Consider the following 22720-nt stretch of genomic DNA (forward strand, 5'->3'; position numbering starts at 1 on the left):
ATGGCGGGAAAGTCTGCGGCGTGAACGTTCATTCATGCTTCCTCGTCGGCTTATAAAGCGAAGCGTCGTACTGAAACGGTAAACATGTAACGGACGTGTTATTTCTATTTTCTTCCTTTTTGAAGAACGATCATTTCTTTTTGAAGTAGGCGTCTCCCGAAATTTCCCGTGGCTCGTCTTGACATCACTTTCCGCCGCTTCGCCGATACTTTCCATCGGGGAACGCCTTCTTCCTTCCGAACTTCGTTCTCAGTAGTTATCACTTCGCGAATTTGAATGGCAAGAAAGAGAACGATACATTGTGTAAGCGTTCCAAAATAAGAACTTCGCGATAACGGGATGAGAGACCGTGCGAACAGAAATTCCATGGGTGGACCGTTATCTGTCTGCCTAACGTCAATGTGCATGATATTCGCTATTTCAATATACTCGCTCTTTCTTCATCAATATGCTTTATTATTAATACTTCAAATTTTGATCAATATTTTAATAATTTGCATAAAGCGCAAAACTAGTAATGTGTAGTAATAATTATGTGAACAAATTCTTGTAATCTTTGTTTATTTGTTTTGTAAAATATTATTGTAAAATATTTTTTTTCAAATGTTACATAAATTAGAAAGCTTTAAAAAAAAAATTTTTTAATTTATATTTCAGGAAATGTTATGTATAATAATTTATAAGAAATATACTTATATTGAATCTTCTAATATAGGAGTCACACACACAGAAGAACAAAAGAAAATTTTTTATGGAATAATCATATTTTTCTTCTTTTATCTTATAGCATATTATAGTTTTAATTAAAATGAGAATTTTTAAAGCTGATTAATTGAGTTTTATATACCTGAAATCTTTATTATTATTTTAATTTTCGCATTTAATTTCACTTTGTGGCAATTTCTTAGAATAATCAACGAATTATTCACACTCATTGGGTAAAATTCATATTCTTTCCCAAAAATAAAAAATATTCTTTATAAGCCCATCATACACTTTATTTTAATCGTGCTATGACTAAATTAGCATTGCTTGTTTTCAAAACTACCCGCATTTTCGATATTCGTATTCATTTGCGTAAATGCTAGAAAGTCTGAAAGCAGCAAACTTCTTCTGTTACAAGATATAAAATAATTACGATTCCAGCGCTGCAATTATAATAATATTATTTTTAATTGCTTTTCTGTTTTGAAGCACAAGGCAGTGTATTTGGCACACAATATTAACTTCTGCAAATTTATCGATATTATTTCAATTCCCGTGAAATCATAAATTGCACACGCCAAATTAAGTCGTATCTGAAAACATGGATAACCGAGGATTGTAATTGCAGATTGTAATTAGCGCAGCTTGCTGCGACTCATTTCGAAAAGTCACTCCGCAATGTCAATGTCCTTGCATGGATGCGATATCGGAATCTATCGCGATTTTCCATATAGGTCGATAATTAGATGTCCAAGAAAGACTTTATGTATCACGAGATATTTCCATTTGCAATAGCTATGTCGTAGCGATTATAATGATAATTATTAATAGTAAGCCACTCAGTTTTTTTCTTTTCTTCTTTATTCAAAGATGATGAAGACACTTGTTTCATATCAAAATATGAGCTTAAAATAACTTCAACAACAGTGCATGACAAAATTATTTCGTTAAAGTCTGCAAATTTGGGGTTGAGATGAGAATGGAATTGCACCAGTGCTTACTTTAATCAACACGAACTGTTATATTTCTTGCTGTATGATAGGTAGTTTGAATGTTATGGCTCTTTTTGCAGTTTAACAGAAATGAAAGTGTGCTAACTAATCAAACGTTTAATAAACCAATAAAACGAAAGAGAGAAAGAAAGATTCAATAAAACAAATCATAAATTAAAAAACAAATAATATCTTAAAACTAATTTGATTTTGTTCAGTAATAGCCGTAATTAGACAGTAATTAGTACTTCATCAATCGTATCATATTACATACCTTTTTTTTTATAATAACCCAAAATTCCTCTAAGAATGTCTATTATAAAGATTATAGTATCTATTTAATGCATACCACTAATTGTACTCAATTCATGAATTTAGTTAATACATCAACTTATATACAGACTAATTCATAAATATGTGTCAATACTGTAACGATGAAATCTATATTCAGGCAAATCAAATATTATAGATATATATAAATATTTTCATAGTAACTTCCATAAAATAATATTTATAACATTTAAAAAAATTATTATATATTAATCGTTATATCTAAATATTATTTTCATTATACACATATATTAATTCTCAATACATTTATTTTCTCAAACCTATTATATAATATAATAATTTATGCATTACGTCTAAAAATGCGCTTGGTTCTGCAAACAAATCTATTGCGATTTTCTTAACTCATCACTTATTTAGGAGCTTAACTAATAAATTTAGGACCGTTTAATCTCGATGCAATACTTGCTCTGCATTTTAATGCAAGCGATAATTTAAGGAGAAGCAGAGAATAAAGCGAAGAAGGACTGCGTTTTGATATTTACTGTCAGTACTGAAAATCTATTTACGTCATATATGTACACTATAGATTTTCAGTACTGACAGTGAATATCGGAACGCAGCCAAGATGAAAGGAAAAGAGCAACGAAGTGGAGAGGCAAGGTAAAGGAAATAGGCGTTTGCATTGTGTTCGCACAGCTGTTTACCCAGTTTTCCAACAGCAGCGATGCTAATTTCCTGTATTGTATATCGATACACACGTGCATTCATCGCGCGCCACGATGGGTTGAGACATAGGGGGAGAATGAAGATGATGATGAAGGATACTTCTCTTCGATCGTGATCTATGCGACGATTCACGTCACAAGCAAACTAGCCTCGCATTTGCATAACGAACTACATTATACGAGAACACATGTTTAATTGTCAAATCGAAACGTCGCGGCTGCTTTTGTTCTCACGATTAAAAGATTAATCTCAAAATTTATATAATACATTCCTCCATATTCACGCAAATTTTTATGAAATGCTAATTTCATAAAAAATATCTGATATGTTACATATATATCTATCGCTAAAATTTATATACATTTCTCCTTTATGGTCGAAAAGAGTGTATTTATTACAATTGTTATGTTTAAATTGGCGCATCGTAACAGGAACCATAAATTATACTTTAAGCTTCCTCCTTTTCGATTTTATTTTATTTTATATTACGCACTCTTTCGTCACAAATTACTGAGGGTTATCTGTCCGGTTAATAACGAGGCGAAGGTGACGATAACGCTGGTTAATGAGACTTTGCGCAATTGATGACTCGGCCAATCGTGATTAACCGCACTTATTTGAAAAAACCGCACCGCAAACTAATTGCGTACATTATTTCCGCAAGATGTGCAATACGTTAATCGCTCCGACAATGTGCCCGGATAAATATAGGCAACGTATATCACGTGAAAATGTGAGTGTTTGACGTCTTGAAAGAAGGAAATATAATTTATCTTCGTAGAACAATATTGTAGAGCAAAAGAACTAAAAATTTTTTCTCCAGATGGAATATAACATTGTTTCTCTAAATTGATAGGGTCAAATTATATCGAAAGCTATTCTTGAGAAACGTCAGAATTTAAAACTTAATCAAAATTTGACTCGAAATGAACAAGGAAGGATCGCAAATATTGTGGCGCTTGAGGTAAATGTGAATAATTAATGTCTTGCATTGCAAAAATAATTAGTCCACTTTTCAAAGCCATTATATTTTTCCGTCAAGTAAAATTGCGTTTAGAGTTTAGATAGTAGACAATTACGGAACTTCTTTACTCATTGCCTAGGTAGAGTAATTAAACTATTCTGTGTTGCGCATTTTTCGTTCCCGATCATTATGCTTAATGTCCAGTAATCTCTTGTTTTGCAATATCATACACATGCAAATTGTTCGCTTCTTGATGACCTAGAGACTTCTAGCGATTATTATATATTATTGTCACATCATATTGTTTAAAGCTTAATTTTTTACTACGGAAATAATATTATATTTATGTTTATATTTGCATCAGATATAATTCTAAAATATTCCTAGTTGCGATCTGAGAATAAATCAACGTATTATATACATGATAAAAATATGCATGATACAATATTCAAACTTATTCTCTTTGCATTCATCTTATGAGCTGCATATTCGTATATATTAAATGTTGATGTTAAAAATAATATTAAACACTTTGATTACAATTTTCGATGTAATAGCTGGTTTGAGAATCGCGTTCAGCTATTACATAAACATAAAATAAGCATGCGCAAAAACCCAGGACGTCATCAATTAACGAGTGATACACAATCTTGACCTAGATCCGACCGTTTCGAGTTGGCAGCTGTCACGGTAACTTCTCAGCGCATCGCGATATATTTAATTCCAAGGTTGTGTGTTACATATTGGCACAGCCGCCCCTCTTCATCTAGGCAGATTCGAGCAACGCCATGCTACTCGCCTCTCTCTCCTAGGAGAGCAGCCAATAAAGTGATGCCGTCGAACGGCGCCGACGCATTCGGTTTCTCTCCTACTCTGAGTGAAGTGGCTTGCCGAATGAAATCTAACAGAGAATATCTTATGCGCGCGCACAGCTGCTCCGGAGGATGCCTATTGGCGTGATGAAATCGCATCTGCATTCATGCCTCGAGTTAAGATGGACGTTGTACGATGGTACCTTAGATCATGGACCGTGCATTCTCTAATGCTGTCAAAATATCCGAATATGACAAATATTTCCCGGTTATTATCCGGTTATTTCAAATATTACCCGAGCAATCAAATATTTATTTATTTCGATATAATTAGGTAACAGAGTATTGAAAAACTACATGGAATATATTAGTTAAATTAGATCGAATTTTCTAGCTAATCGATTCTGCTTGTTATTTCACGCATAAAAATATTAGATGATTATAAGATAAGATCAGATGGGATCTCTTATATTGAAAATTAAATACATTATGATATACACACATAAGATATTTTATAATTCGCGCCTACTAATTGCAGAGCATTATTTCTTAATGAAGAATATATATACTATAATAATACATCAGAATACCAGCATATCAGAATAATATATTTTATTAGTACCTGGATATGGTGCCTTGCGTTATAATATTGGAGTACTAGATAATACTCGTATCTAAGATAACCAAGAGTTTGAGTATAATGTCCGCGAATTTAATAATGGAAAATATCTGAGTATAGAGATAAAACTTGATTTATACTAAGAACACTATCGCGTATATTATGTTGTTCTTAACGAGATAAAATAAAATAGATGTAGGACATAGATGTACAAAAAGCAGCAACTGCTGTGGAAAATGAACGAAACATTATGTCAATCAATTATATGTGTCAATTAGATTGCTTTGAAAATCTCAATTGCCGCTATTTAACGATAATTATTTTGAAACGGTTTAATTCTCTCTATATTTTGTATACCTTAATCGCAACTATTTATATTATTGAGTTTAGTATGTAAAAAGTACGCGACGAAAATATATTATATAAGCTAATCTTATGCAACCAAGACATACACACGCACTGTGCTTGAATCTGTCATGTAATATTGCGGCATAAGCAAACACACGCTACGATCGCGGAATTTCAATTGCAAAATATAAGCGGAGGGTAATTTGAATTTAACACGCCGCGATACTCAATCGTTTATGCGTGGGGCGTCGCGGAAACCACTAATTACCCATCCAATGATCTACGGCACGAGTCGCGCGAAATGATAGTCGCGTCATTCCAACGGAAATACGTAAGTATCATACATACGTACATCCATCGTTAATTCCAATATCGCCCCCTCCATGGAGAGAACTTAATCTGCTATTAAACATTCGTCTTGACACTGATACAAAACGGAACACTCGCATCCCGACCCCCTTCCTGTTCCGTGAAAAGGAAACCGCCCATCGCCGATGCTTAGAGTGCATCTCACGCGTTCTATCGAGCTGGTGGGGGATTTTACACGTACATGTATTACGTTACTTCACCGGACTATGCGCGATTCTTGGACACGATGGGGGGAAGACGCGCGCGCGTCGTCCCCTTCGTTCCCTACCACGGGGACGCCGGTGTAGTCGCGCGCCAGCGCCGGTAGGCGTGGTCTCCAGGTAGCACACGAGGCCGATGCGCAGGTGAGAGAAGAGTGAAACCCGTAGCGAGAGGAGACCAGGTAAGGGGAAGCTACGAGCCAGCCACATACAGCCGACAGGCAACGCACAACGCACGCACGCTCGTCCGCACACGCGAGAGACCGTGCGTGCCCTTCTCGGCCACACCGCGGGGTCAGTCGGGGTCCTGCTCTTACTCAGGACACTCCGAGGGAGAAAAAGCTTCTTCGTATAGACTGACGCTCAGATATACGGCTACTTGTAATCGTAGTCGCCACCTAGTCGCTGCTCTCGTCGGAGCAACCATATACGTGGTCGCTTCAATAGCCACGAAAAGCAAGAAGACAAATCAATTGAACCACATCATTGATATTAGAGAGATTCTGTGAAAGGATTTAAAGTCTCGCACGTTCGTGTATTTTTGAGATTTTGATTGAAAGAAATCGAAGTATCGGAGAAAAAGATCGATATCCAGCTGGTGGTTTACATTCGCCACGGTCGACCTTGAAGAACCACGTGGAACGCTCCAGGAAGGAGACTCGGCTGCCCGGCGAGCGGGACTTGTTTCAAGATCGTCCGAGAGAACATTTGATTCCGCGTTTTTCGAGCGCACGCGTGTTTCCGCGATCGGTATCTGTGAGAAAACGACGTGTGTCGGAAGTTTGACGTTTGCTAAAGAGATTTGTGTGATACGCGCCGGACACGCATAGTGCCGGGAACCGATATAGTGCGCGATCCTCCATATGAACGGCGTAGAATTTTAGCGCATCGTTCTTGCCACGACACTTGAACGTGATGTGTGGTGAGTACAGGATTTTATTAATACGTCCAAATACAAAGTGGATGTTTGTTGATTAAAACCATCTAACCAGGTCAAACCGATATAATAACACGTGACACATTTGTTGATTGACTTAGTCGCTGATACATTTTGGCGAACAAAATAATCTACGCATACTTTTCTGGCATAACATTATCGAGAGCTTAATTTTATAATAATTTTATTATATATGTCATGCAGATAATATACGTAATTTATAATAAATCGTAATAAAAGAAAATTGTAAAATTTGTATATAAGTTATTATGTACGTATAAAAAAGCAGAATTAAATTTTTGACAAAAATATACGGAATAAAATTTCATGACATTAATATTTTCAAACTTTTTATGATATACATAATTTTGCTGAAATTTGACATGCATATAATATAATAATTATCCAGATAAAAAAAGTTGAATTGTGTATCGAAAATTTTCATTGAATGCTGATCAATTCATTCAAATCAATTGATTTGAATGAATTAATCAGCATTCAATGAAAATTTTCGATACACAATTCAACTCATTTTTTCTTGCTAATCAGTTATTAAAACAAAAAAAAAAGTAATGATTATAATGAGAAATTTATATTTATTTGTACGAAATGAATCTATCGATACTATAAAAGTGATATATGCATGCCATTAATCATTAATACTTTTCTTGTTCGAAGTGATATGAATTCAATTTCTGACATTACCATCGTATCATGACATGATAATGTCTGATTTAAAGTTAAAGAAGATTAACTTTCGCGTAACTTTCCACGACGTCAATCGCAACTCTTATCAGAAGTAATAATTTGTGTTTTTTCTTCGCTGATCTACACACCTGATCTTTATCATCTTATTTTAAATATTACGCAAATTTCTCTTTCTCTTTGTCAATATTGAACCAACTATTTTCGTGTTTAACATTTTAAATAATACAAAACACGTAAACAAACACATTTGCAAATTTATTGCATTTTTTATGATGTAATAGCCTTTGTTATAATAACAATTGTTAATAGACAAGTCCATTAGAAATCCGTTATGCGTTTTGTCTCAATTCGTATTATTACATTTATTTAATGAATAAGAGCTGATTTATCGCATGCGAAAAGTTTTCAATTGAGAATAGAGTTTACTTTATCAGGTATGGATTGTGCATTTTATCATCGTATGTTTCATGAATGATTTACCTCCAATATTCAAGAAGTGTCAAGATTACTCATCGTATTTTCGTCGAGACATATTTCCGCCGTTAAATCACATCTGCAATTTTGTCGTATATATCATTCTTGGTCTTAATAAGATTTCGTATAATTTTTTCATAAGAAATACACAGATTGTGTATATTTGCGCAATCTGTTCTAACGAGCGGCTCGGATTCTCGGGTTTTTGTCTTTTTGTATGTGTTTGAAAAGCAAACACCGCGATTCTATAATTTTAGATACGAATGCTAAGTTGATTCATTCTGTAGATTCTTTAAAAACACGCAATAAACATTTTTTTTTCGAAGAACAAAATTGTCTCAATTTTATTCATCACAGCTCGCATTTTTCTTTAAATGTCCATAAAAATTACTGAGATTTTTTGATATATTTTTACCAAAAAATATTATTTTGAAAATATTATTTTTGTTAATTTCAAATAGCTTTGTTACCGAATATTTTATGTACTGTATTGTATATATTATAAAACTAAATTTTTTTACTTCACTCTATATATCTCTATTCTCAGATTTGATGTTAGATTAAAATTAGATGCAAGTAATGTTTATGGAAACCACAAACATTTGCTTAAATAAATGAAGATTTTTGCGACGCGCATATATCATTGTAATCACGAAGCGAAATGGCTACATTGTAGATAAGCCGCATAGCGATAACCAAAGCATGGTGCATTAGAATAGCTGTATTTTAAACACATAATTGAAAATGTTACTGTTAGAAACATGTGTAAATTTCCAAAACATCACTGAACTTTGCCTCTTTGTTAAAATATCATGACTAGTATACACACAGTTACTGGCAAAATATATGAAACATTATTACTCTCTTTTAAAATATAATTAATAGTTTAACAATTATGTTAAATAAAAATTCAGGATTTTAAGAGATTTTTTAGTAGATGTGTGTTGAATATTTCTCAGCTCAGATTGTGTGTGTATATAAATAATTTATTAAAAACTAAAAAATGTATAATAAACATATAGAAATATTCAAGTAGTTATTTAATCTTTTTATTAAATGCAAACTTTATGGTCATTCTATATATATATATATTTGATCATAAAGTTTACATATAAAATCCTTCTAACAGAGACATATGAAAAGATCTTTTTAATTTACATTTTGAATGGATTCATTAAATTCATATATTACACATTGGATTATTATTACAATATCAAACGTATCATACTACGGTATCGAAAAATGCGTACTTATTAAAACTTGAATTTATTAACCTTGAAATTAAAAATTAGATGCTTATATCTCCAAAGATGCAGCGACAACACATTCATACATATATATAACTTATTAATAGCTGACAAAAATCCGTCTTAAAGAGATTCGAGAGAAGAACATCTGACACTTGTTCATACAGCTCTCTTAATCAAGGCTTTGTATAAATATTCATGATTATTTTTCGAGATTTCATACGAGTTGCTGCGATAGGAGTTATTTTCGTAATTAACGAGCAAACAGGGTTGGCCTCTTGTAAAGCTTAAAATACCAGTTTATCATTAATTAATCAATTGGTTTGTGTTTGATTAGCGAATATCTTCTTATTATCTATTATTATTTGGATTTGATGTAACGATACGCACATACATCACTATTATTATTATGTAGAAATTTATGAAAAAACAGTAATGGAATAGAGAGAAAAAGAGTCTATTGAAATAACATGATTATCACTACAGATAAAAATTCCGTGGTTCTAAAAATTCATGCAAATTGGAAATTTTCCGCATTTACGAGATTATTATGAATCGGAACGAATTGATGAATCGATAATTAACAGAACTTCTTCTCATTCTTATTAATTACGATAAGAAAACGAACGACTCACTGACTCGGAATTTACTTCTCGTGGATGCGGAACGCGTCAAGTCTTAAGTGTGAAATTAAGAAATGACGCAGTTAATGTACCGAATCTGTCAAAACGACAGATATTTCCACAAGTGGGACCGAGCGTTGAATCAATCAATCTTCATCATTAATCAAAGATTTTTGTTATTGCACCGATTATCGTATATTGCCAGTGCAATTCGTTATCATTTCTCTTAAATTTGTTACGTATATTGAAGGTTGTGAAAATACCATCAGTTAGTACATTCGCTGTTAAAATTATTTGTTGTATCTGCAAATTCAACGATGATTAAATGCTAATATTCGAAAAAAATATCTGTAATCAAATATAGTTCTTATGGATATACATTTATCTCTTCTTTCTCTTTCTTTATTTATTCTGTCTAATCAATAATAATTAATTACAATAGTGCACGCGATAAATTGTTGACTATTGTATCTACAATGTTGTTACACATATACATTATACGGTTATATTATTGCAGTTATATTTTTTGGTAATTTTTTGAGAATAATATTTTTAATATTTGTGCTTGGCATTATTCATATTTTATTGATTGTCGTTGCTGCAAAACTAAAAATATAGCGGGAAATCGGCTCGCGACACTTATGATTTATTCTCACGCGTGTGACAAACAGGGCATAGCTCTTATTTGTGGACAACATGATGCATGGTCGATAACAACAGAAATGCAGAGCGTGATATATCGTTAAATTATTCTCACTTGTCAAAATATATTCATCTAATCCGGATCGAATTTTCGACACAAATCATTGAAATCTTCCCGTGTCGAAAAAAGTCGTGGGGTTTCAAGTCTACGTTCATCTTTGTTTCTGTGCAAAATATAGCATAGTTATAGCAATAGCACAACTATAGCTATAGCACAACTATAACATAGTTCTATGTATATGCTTTTTTTCTTGGCAAACCCAATTGGCATCTTTCAATTCATATTTTTTTGTGTCTTGCAATTTTAATTTACTTCTATTAAAATATAATTCAATATTTTCAATATATCTCTCACATATACGCGCATACGCTCATATGAAACTTTAGCAAATCAATTTGAATAAACCTTATTGACAGTTTATATAAATATATCTCTCAGTCAGCGATTTTTCTTGAATATAATAAATATAATAATAAATGAGATAATATGTCATATGTTTATTATTCTATTTTGCAGTAGATTATTCTATTCAACTCGACTTTTTATTTTAATTTATTAGATATAAAAATTGACTTTTTGAATTAATTCTCTGTTTCTTACGCATTATTTTTTTCTATGACATCATCATTTAACGCGTTTACTAAAGAATTATAATTCTTATCAGCTGCATGTTTTTTTTTCAACTATATTGACTGCATCATACTCGTTTCCCCTTTTTAATTCGCTCGCCTAAAATCGACAAAATAAATTATATTTGTAATAAACATTCTTCTCAACGATTGGTAGAAAACTGCATTGCGCGCTTATATCTATGGTAACGTAACGCGAGTAATAAATATTCTGCAACACATGAATTATGTAGGGATGCGACTCGTACGAACACATTACAGATTTACTCAAACAACAAGTAGCGGTTATTAGTCGTAGTTTATGCGGACGCGATTCTTATCATTGCAGTGGAACCTTGGAGCCAGTGATTTACTTCGTGGATTATCAACGCTTTCCAATGCATTGTCGTTTCACGCAAAACGGCTATTTCTATTTCCGCTCACGCATCGCGTGGTTTACAAATTATCTGCATTAACAAGAAATTGCACTTTATTGCAATTGCAATCGTTTTATATTTTGTCAGATTATTTGAATTTGTAATTTGTTAAAGTTAAGAGAGAATTTTCTTTTATTAATATGTAAATTTATATGAATTAAGTATGGATTCTTATAACATTTTCATATATAACAAGAGAGATTTCATATTATAATTATATAATGCATTTGTTTGTCAAATTAAATTAAGAACAATTAAAGAAATTAACGCGTTTCATAAAAATTAGATTGTTCAATAATGATCTCGAATTGTCTTCTGTATATATATATGCATATATATATATATACATATGTTTTATATAAAATTTCCAAAGTTTCTTCTGAAAAAATGTACACTAAATTCATCAGTGACGTGAATAAAAAAAATTTTTTTTGAGTATATCAATCTGCAAAAAATCAAAAAAGCTCAATGTCATTACGTAATATAATTGCAAAGAGTAACCTTATAATGTATACCACTATAAGGAGCTCACCTGATCGCTAATCGGCGCTCACTTTCGAAAGCCTTATTCTGTCAAGTTTGCGCTACCGAACGGTTGCCGCGGCATTTTATCGTGATTCGTTGCGGGCAAAGCTGTCAAGCAATCACATCCGTCTGATCTTGCGCGATTAAGATCTTGCCTCTCGATTCCTCCGTTCGTCCGTCCGTTCGTTGGACGAGTCGCGCACGCACGATTTATAATTCATTTCTCTGACCGACAGCCCGTTTGTGATTTCTTTCCCGGCTGCCCTTCTGGGCTTTTTTTTTCTACCTCCGCGAATCTGATACACGTGAAACGCGGCGACGACCGCAGACAATAATGCATTAAACGTCGACAAGCTCGCGTTAAATGCGGCGAGCATATAAACATCCTGTATTTATCGGTGCGCGAGATTTCCGTACGATACGGAAACCAGCATTATGGTTTAAATAATCATCCGGCTGGATGACTATTATGAATATTCATTTTATAACCGTTGGTATTTTTTCCTATTTTCTCTATAATCAAGCAGGACGAGATTAATGTAATATAATGCAATGAGCTCATAATTTGGAAAATCTCTTGGCATCTTTCAATTTCCACGATATATACAGTTTTTGCAATAAATGATCTTTCCAATTTTGATATGCGCGAATCATGTATTATAATTATAATTAATTATCCTCTATGATACTTGGATTATAATAAATTTTTAAAACGACATGAACAAAGCATATTTAAATCGCGATAAGTTTGATAAAGCACGCATAAACGATCATATACATATAAAATATATATCGATTGTGATAATTTATTTATGAAATTTTTAATCATTATTTATAATGCTATTTTGCACAAGTAAATTAATATTCTGGCGTTCAATATTGTTTTGTAAATATTTTAATGCAATTTTTCATTACAAGTAATAAAAACAAGAATACATTCGTTTAGTTTTGAATATTATTTATATATCATCGCCAAGATATAAAATAGATTTCAAAGACATACATGTTTTACGTTATATAATGCGATTATGATCTCGCAATTTTTTTCAACGCGTTAATTAAAACACAATTAGAATCATGATCATGATTTAGTCTCTAATCATTTCTCATTCATGTACGCGCAATGACGAAACAATTTCGATCGCGTCGTTCGCGATTGGCATCATCAGATTTTATACGTCACGGAAGAATCCGCTCCAAGGCTCCATGTATTATTCATTTCTCTGTTAACGGGTATGTTTCGTGTATGTAATAAACGCGAAATGCAACTGACTATGCATGTTTTACGCGAGATATAGCTCGTATTTTAAGTTTTGCGTGATTTCTTGTATTCCGTATAGCTTCATGGTTATTGACGATGTTAAATAGAGATAAAAGGGCTAACAGATAAACGCGCTGAACAAAAATTTTAAATTATAATAGTTGATGAAAAATATAAGTGACTTAAATAATTTATTAAAAATAATTTTTAGAAACTATTAAAATTATATATATTAAATTTCTCTGAAACTATTTGAAAATATCAATATCATATAAAATTGTTAAATAAAATCTGGTAAAAGAGATTTTTTAAAACAAAAAAATAACCATTTTATTTTAATATTCTTTATCTTATATTTCTTCATTCTTATTTATGTAGTTTTAATCGAGGTATTAATATTTATAGATTACTTGACTTAGACATTTATTACTCTTCGCTAAATTAGTGCTATACATACATTATTATACATATGAAAGGATTTTAAAAATAATGCTTTAATCATCTTTCAAAAAATGTGATAGATATCAATCAACAAATGATAGCCATGAAATGAAAATCTTCATAAACCATTAATCTATATCTAACATGAAATTTTAATCATTTTAAATACATTATACGTATCTTGAGTATATACTAAAAAAAATTTTGTCACTAATAATTTGACGCAATTATCAATTTTGTTATCCATACGTTGCATTTATATCTCGTGCTTGTGCGGTTTTAATACGGATAATAAGCCATGCTTTTTATTCTCTCGTAATAGAAACGGTACCTCGAACTTGGCACATGAAACCGGAACTTCATTGCAATCCCGTTGGAGTTCCGGCGGGCGCCTTGTCACCCCCGGCCACCCTCTCGCCACCGGGTAGTCCAAGCATAATCACGCTGCCATCTTCGCCTTGGAGCCCAGGTGTACCGGGGAGCAGTTCGAGCATTGCCTCCGCTAGTGCATCTTCGGGCCTTTGTCAATCCGTCCCTGATCGTTTCAGCGCCTTCACCCTCGTCTCAAATTACAATCCCGATTTGAGACTGCAAAATCTACCACTCAGCTCTAACGTTGCCGCGCGAGGTAAGCCGCGAGATTCGTCACCTTGCAAATTCGCCAAAATAGTGTAACGGAATAGCATGGAGTAGAGTTATAAAGGGAGTTATATATAGAGGAAAATGAAAAAGAAATACCTCGAATATTACCTAACTATATGTTTATGCATCTATTATTTCTGTGTGTATGTGTTTGTGTATAAATCGCGCGAAATCCATTTTAAATATCATCTATTCTCTTCCCCCAATATCACACTAAATCTATAAGATGACATAATTTGTAAATTCAGAGTTACACGCGAGGATTATGACGCATTTCCTTAACATGATTACCTTTATTGTCTCAGATATGCGGTGCGGACTGATGTACGGAGGTTACGGGGCATCCGGGGGTGCTTGGTGGGCTCGTCACATGGGCCTTCTGCTGCCACATTCTTTGCTCCCGCCTACAAGAATCCCGTCCCAACAGACGACACCGGTAACAAATTGTTCGCCCATTCATCCGGAACCTCTCAGTCCGGCACGTCCCGGATCACCGCGAAGATGTACACCGGAGAAAGCCAAATTCGGTGAGATTTGAATATTTTTTAAAGTCAATCTCTAATATATTAAATGTTCATATATCTTCACATGACCAAAAAAGAACTCTTGTTAAAGAGTAATATAATTATTTAAAGCTACAGATCATACAAAATGTAAATTTAAATATATTATTTTCAACCATTTTTAAATAGTTGTCTAAATAATAATTTATTACGTTTATCTCTTGATATTACATTAGATATATCAATCAAAAATTCTTTAATTATTTAATGAATTGTACGAGACAATTAAGACTATATATGCAATTTTAATAAACGCAAGGATAAAACACGAATGTATTAATTAAATGATTGAGCATCTTCCATTGATAACGGTTAAATTTTTAGAAGGATAAATTCAACAAAATTGTTTTTATCTGTTTTTTTTTCGATAAACTTTTTTAGAGCGTTTGAAATACCTTTTTATAAAAGTAGAACGGCTAACGAGTAATTATCGGTAAGTGGGTGCTATCGATCGATCAACGTTGTCACACGAGGCATCATTTATAGCCGTCGCTCTCGATTTTGCTGCACGGATACTAATTACGACCAATTAATTTATATCTCCTAACTGCATGTGTCTGCATACATGACATGCAAAAACTATAAAATTTTCCTATCCCTTTAAGATCAACTATAAATTCATTCTCTCTCGATATCATAATGTTTTAGCAATAATATGGAATTTTTTGACTCTTTGTATATATTGTCCATGTTACAAATTACATTCAATTTATAAGGAATTATTTATATGTAAACGCTTAATATACATCGGCATATTTTGCTATATATTCAGGATATAACCAATATATATATATCAGTATATATGCATTGTCTACAAATTTTATTTCTTGAATGTGTAAACTATAAGACTATAACTATAAAACTATAGACTATTTATATGCAATAATAAAAAATTTTTATAATTTCTTATTTTTTTATATGAACAAGGAATTTATCTTTGCATAATTTTAAACAAAAAACTGTATTAGTTCTAAATGAGAAACAAATAATTAAATGACGGAAAAGACGGACGGTTTTTCATTTCAGAAGAGGAGGTGCCATTGAACCTCAGCACGAAGCCGAGCGATGTCTCGTCAAGTATCGGCAACAGGAAAAGTGAAATCTGGTCACCGGGCTCGGTTTGCGAGAGGGAGGCCAGGGAAACGAGAGCACCGTCCTCCAGGAGTCCGTCCTCGACCCCTGTAATTACGCGGCAAATTCATCACTCGCCGCTTACTCCGCCCTCCTCGACCGAAAGGACTTTTCAAGTGAGTGTTAATATATTGTATCTCTCCCTATCCTCTTTTATTTTATCTCGCGAACCAGAACCGCTAAAATTGTTTATTCCAAGAACGAATGACTCAATGTTGCGTGTGACATGAAATAACACTTAAAATAATCCAAACGCAACGTAGTTCATTATGATTTTTAACATTGCGTGATAATACAACAGAAGTCTGTTCGAAAAATTATTATCGGTGTGTCTCGTAAAAACTATCCCGCTTTATCCCAGTCGACTCACAATCGGTAAAATGGGAAAAAAAAACTCGACATATCAGTTACTTAATTTGAGAATCACGAAGAAAAAATCGTAAAGAAACATTTTTACGATGTGGTTCTCTACGAAGATCACGCGGGCTTCGGAAGATATACAACAAGCTTTCGAAAAGAAGTGATATTGGTTTTGGAAATCTCAGACCCGCGGCTTCTCCACGATATTTGGTCTTATCGGCAAGTGAATCGTGAAATAGTGATACACACATACATAGACGTCTGATGTCAATGATTTTACGAGATCGACAAACACTTGACTCGAACTTTCGATGACACGTCCTGATATCCTGACTTCGTAAAAAAAGCTTTGATTTTCGTGCACGGGGCTTGTATCGATCGTCTGATTGCCTCTAAATAACGCATGACCATTATTACTTATCGACGGTAATTGATCCCGTTTTAGCGACCCTCCTTCTTACGCCTTTCTTTTATATATTTTTGAGTCTTGATGCGATCTATCTATTCCGATACACATATAGATATTTTAAATAATCTATAAACTCAACTGATTGATTTTAGAAGTCTAACTGATATTAATAGATAGAACAGATATTAGTGTGATTTATTTTTGTCTCGCCATTAATAAGTTATTTCATTATATTTTAATGAACATAATTTGTATATACACAATAGAGAGAGAGAGAGAGAGAGAGAGAGAGAGAGAGGCATAGCCTCTTTATAACGCTGTCCTATAAAAATTCACGTTTTATAAAAAAGCTAGATTTTTTAAATGAAATAATTAATATAAAAAATAAGAGATTTGATAGCTATTTTGCATTAATAATTAATTTTTAGATGCGCAAATATTACGATAAAAAGTATTGTTAATTTCGAATATTTAAAAATAATACGATGTACAATATTGATAAAGATTAAATAAGAATATTTAGAAAGAAATTAAAAGTTCTCTTATCAATTGTATTTTTAGTCAATGCCTTTTAGATAAGTTACTTCTACTATAGTGATTCTTCTGTAACTGAAAACAAGGACATTATTCTCGACCAGATTAATAGTTTACGATCTAAGCTTTTCAGAACGTGACAGCTTTTGAAAAAGGTCGCCGATGATCGATATGTGGAACTTCGTTTCTTTTGTTTTGTTTTTTCACGAGTCATGGCAGGAAAGTGCTCTTCGTCAATCTGATGATCAAGTCACGTTGATTTTCTTGAAAATCGATATTTTTTTATCGCGAACAGAAGAAGCGGTTTATCTCAGACGAACGTTAACTGCGCGTATTTTAAACGATCTATTATATTTACTTTGCAACACAGTATAGTTCCAATTATTACGATATAATTTCGATAAATTTTTAAATCGAAATATCTTGCATATTATAGCAATATGTACTCGTATATCTAAGTAAATAACTGATGTATTCTACATAGATGGACAAAAAAAGGAAAGTTTCAATAGATTATTATATAATAATTTGTTTTACTTTACGGCAAATATTTAATATTTTATGAAATATTTATTTCACGCAAGTCAAATAATCTGTTCCTCGTATTTCTGATTGTTAGTAATAAACCGATCGATACATAGCCGTTTTTATTTCACGGCGCAATATAAATTAAAATTCCCATTTTTGTAATTTCAATCCTTTCGAATGAATAAGTCACAGGACATTTATTTGGTTAAATAACCGTTGCTTTAATATACATACGCTTTATAATATACGAATCGTTAATAGTGAAAATTAATCACAGACTGATAATAATTAAAATTTTTCGTAGGGAATAATCGCGTTTTCTCTTAAAAACATGCCATCAATATAATCGCACAGTCAGTTTCTTTTTATGTATTTGTTATATGCAAATCATAGTATTTTTATAGCTTCTGTTGCGAACACTGATAAAAAATAATCATTTTGCAAAAATATTCTCACAAAAGTATATTTGACACTCTATAAAGAATATTCATAAAATATATCATTATATCATATTGGAAATATATCATATTGGAAAAGGCTCACTGCATATCATTTTCCATGTCGTAAAAGAAATATGATCGGCGTTAAATGTTTACGCTTAAATGAGATGTCATCATTAACCATCACGCATCTGTTACAATGTAAGCATATCTAATTAACATAACGAAGTAATCTCGACGAATGAGTCATTGAAAAAAGAAAAACTGCTTTCGCTCGTCTTCAGCCTACTTCATCATGACGCGGTGTCGCGACATTTCCTCTCGGTACACACAGAAAAAGAGAGAAAGAAAGAGAAAGAGAGAGAGAGAAAGAGGGAGAGAGAGAAGCGACTGTTTTACATACATATCGAGTGAAAACCGGTCGATCTCCGTTCCAGAAAAAAATCACACGGCGATACATGTGGAGTCACGCGATACGAATTTCTTCGGGGCGCGTAAGTACCCTTAAGTACATCGGGGCGAGGAAACGGGTCAAACGTTTGACGAATATCGGACCTCGATACAAAAGAGACCTCGCCGCAATTACGTGTGATTGAATGGAAGTAGAGAAACTCGCCTCGGCCGTGGTTTTACGTCCACGACACGTAACCGTAACCCGACATATTAGGGTATGTAGGCCGCATATATGTACGAGCGTACGCGAGCACACATACATATATACGATTTAGTCAATGCCTTTTAGATAAGTTACTTCTACTATAGTGATTTTTCTATAACTGAAAACAAGGACATTTCTCGACCAGATTAATAGTTTACGATCTAAGCTTTTCAGAACGTGACAGCTTTTGAAAAAGGTCGCCGATGATCGATATGTGGAACTTCGTTTCTTTTGTTTTGTTTTTTCACGAGTCATGGCAGGAAAGTGCTCTTCGTCAATCTGATGATCAAGTCACGTTGATTTTCTTGAAAATCGATATTTTTTTATCGCGAACAGAAGAAGCGGTTTATCTCAGACGAACGTTAACTGCGCGTATTTTAAACGATCTATTATATTTACTTTGCAACACAGTATAGTTCCAATTATTACGATATAATTTCGATAAATTTTTAAATCGAAATATCTTGCATATTATAGCAATATGTACTCGTATATCTAAGTAAATAACTGATGTATTCTACATAGATGGACAAAAAAAGGAAAGTTTCAATAGATTATTATATAATAATTTGTTTTACTTTACGGCAAATATTTAATATTTTATGAAATATTTATTTCACGCAAGTCAAATAATCTGTTCCTCGTATTTCTGATTGTTAGTAATAAACCGATCGATACATAGCCGTTTTTATTTCACGGCGCAATATAAATTAAAATTCCCATTTTTGTAATTTCAATCCTTTCGAATGAATAAGTCACAGGACATTTATTTGGTTAAATAACCGTTGCTTTAATATACATACGCTTTATAATATACGAATCGTTAATAGTGAAAATTAATCACAGACTGATAATAATTAAAATTTTTCGTAGGGAATAATCGCGTTTTCTCTTAAAAACATGCCATCAATATAATCGCACAGTCAGTTTCTTTTTATGTATTTGTTATATGCAAATCATAGTATTTTTATAGCGTCTATTGCGAACACTGATAAAAAATAATCATTTTGCAAAAATATTCTCACAAAAGTATATTTGACACTCTATAAAGAATATTCATAAAATATATCATTATATCATATTGGAAATATATCATATTGGAAATATATCATATTGGAAAAGGCTCACTGCATATCATTTTCCATGTCGTAAAAGAAATATGATCGGCGTTAAATGTTTACGCTTAAATGAGATGTCATCATTAACCATCACGCATCTGTTACAATGTAAGCATATCTAATTAACATAACGAAGTAATCTCGACGAATGAGTCATTGAAAAAAGAAAAACTGCTTTCGCTCGTCTTCAGCCTACTTCATCATGACGCGGTGTCGCGACATTTCCTCTCGGTACACACAGAAAAAGAGAGAAAGAAAGAGAAAGAGAGAGAGAGAAAGAGGGAGAGAGAGAAGCGACTGTTTTACATACATATCGAGTGAAAACCGGTCGATCTCCGTTCCAGAAAAAAATCACACGGCGATACATGTGGAGTCACGCGATACGAATTTCTTCGGGGCGCGTAAGTACCCTTAAGTACATCGGGGCGAGGAAACGGGTCAAACGTTTGACGAATATCGGACCTCGATACAAAAGAGACCTCGCCGCAATTACGTGTGATTGAATGGAAGTAGAGAAACTCGCCTCGGCCGTGGTTTTACGTCCACGACACGTAACCGTAACCCGACATATTAGGGTATGTAGGCCGCATATATGTACGAGCGTACGCGAGCACACATACATATATACGAAGTTTTTGGGTGAAAAGGACGTTCTTGCTGCTCTCTCTACTTGATCATTTTATTGTTATGAGTTATTTTGAGTTATATCTATCTATTTTATTATTGATTTATACCTCCTATATTTTAAATATTTTAAATATTTATTACGACAATAATTTTAATATTTTTTAGAATAAATTATAAAAATTGTTTAGCATATCGTCGTGAATTTAATCCAATGCTAATTTTTGAATTACTTTGTTACTCTGATAGATATGACGTCTTCTCATTTTATTTATATTTTAATAAATTAAAGAGATATTTAATAAATTAAAGAGAATTACACAAATTTAAATAACAGATCACACTTAACACACACACACACACACACATATTTTTTCTAAGCAGTTCTTTTAGATTCTTCTAAATTCCCTCTCCGTAAGAATTATGCTTAAATTTAAAAAAAAAACATCTTAAGCAACGCGAAACCTATCCTCTCGTAATTATCACAATTTTTATGGTATATAAATACCTTAGCCGTGGGAAGCTACAGCCTCCTTTATTTAATCCACGCCTTCGTCGACAAACCGGCAGATGTTCCGACAACGGGGAGAAAAAGAGCCGGACAAAAGAGCGGCGCAAGTGATTAATGGTAATTACGCGATTTCGAGCGCCGCGAATCGCGAGGAGAGCGCAGAAACCAAAAGACGGCCGAAGAGATGAAGGCGCGGAACATGCCGTCTCGGAACTCTCTCGCGGCTTTATTTCTGAGCCGTACCGGAAACAGACGCTTTCGTGCGGTGACAATGGCGGGACCGCCTCGTCGTCTCCGTTCTGTCACCGCTCGTCTCACCCTCCCTGCCTTCCCACAATCAAGCCATGTTTCCTCCGCGATCTCTCAACAGACGTTCCGATGGTGCTTATTAACGAAAAACTCCACCTCCTCCGCGCCGCTCGCTTTTCTTTCACCCGAATCCGCGAACGGGACGACGCGTCCCACCGCGTTGACCGTTCCGAAAGTATCTTGCCAGATGGACGACAGAGAGTAATTAAGGGTGACAATTGTTATGCGTGGGAGTCGTTACTATCGACTGGTGCGCCGCGACCATGTATTGTGTGACGAGACCATGCTGCTTGAATTACAGTTAAATGGTGTAGGGCTTTTAAATATATTCCTCCGTCGCTTAACTTATCTCGAGTTTAAATTACGATCCATATGAGCCGTTCTAAATAACGAAAAGCTATATTAAAGCAGAAGATTATTCCTTTTAGATATGCCTTTAGATATTTTTTTGCACACATTTGCAAAAATAATTTTTGATGCTAATGTCACGTCTGGCAATCCTTTAGAGAAGCAAACGTAATACTACAATGATGATCGCGATTAGCCGCGTACAATTATTTCTCTAGATTACCAATTTTGCTTTCAGTCTCGGGATCAGATGACGAATATTAAAATCCGCGCGTGACTATTGCCAAACGAGCCGAATGTCGCTCGTGAAGATAGGTCGCTTTTCTACATATTGATCGCGGCATAACGTGAATCATGCGTACTTGCACTCGCGTACTCGCGCGCGCGCCCGCCCGCGGTCCGCGTGTAATAAGATTCCGCATATTCATATGCCATATATATTGTCAGCCTGCCACGCATCAAACCGCGCTGCCGAGACATTGTAACGACTGGCGCCTATGTGACAATGAGCTAGAAAAGAAACAGAGAGAAACAGAAAAAGCACAAAGAAATACA

General features: G+C 33.7%; 1 protein-coding gene across 1 annotated transcript in view; it reads left to right on the forward strand.

Annotated features, from left to right (window-relative positions):
- The first annotated feature begins 2613 nt into the window (after positions 1–2613).
- The window catches only part of LOC115243645 (fez family zinc finger protein erm-like), a 33347-nt gene continuing 13240 nt past the window's right edge, over positions 2614–22720 (forward strand). The window contains exons 1-4 of the mRNA XM_029820786.1: positions 2614–2648; positions 14287–14618; positions 14938–15159; positions 16222–16442. Coding sequence (XP_029676646.1) covers positions 2614–2648; positions 14287–14618; positions 14938–15159; positions 16222–16442 — 810 coding nt within the window. The remainder of the gene's footprint in view (positions 2649–14286; positions 14619–14937; positions 15160–16221; positions 16443–22720) is intronic.

This window comes from Formica exsecta, unplaced genomic scaffold, assembly GCF_003651465.1.
Source record: "Formica exsecta isolate Colony F162 unplaced genomic scaffold, ASM365146v1 scaffold72, whole genome shotgun sequence".
NCBI lineage: Eukaryota > Metazoa > Arthropoda > Insecta > Hymenoptera > Formicidae > Formica > Formica exsecta.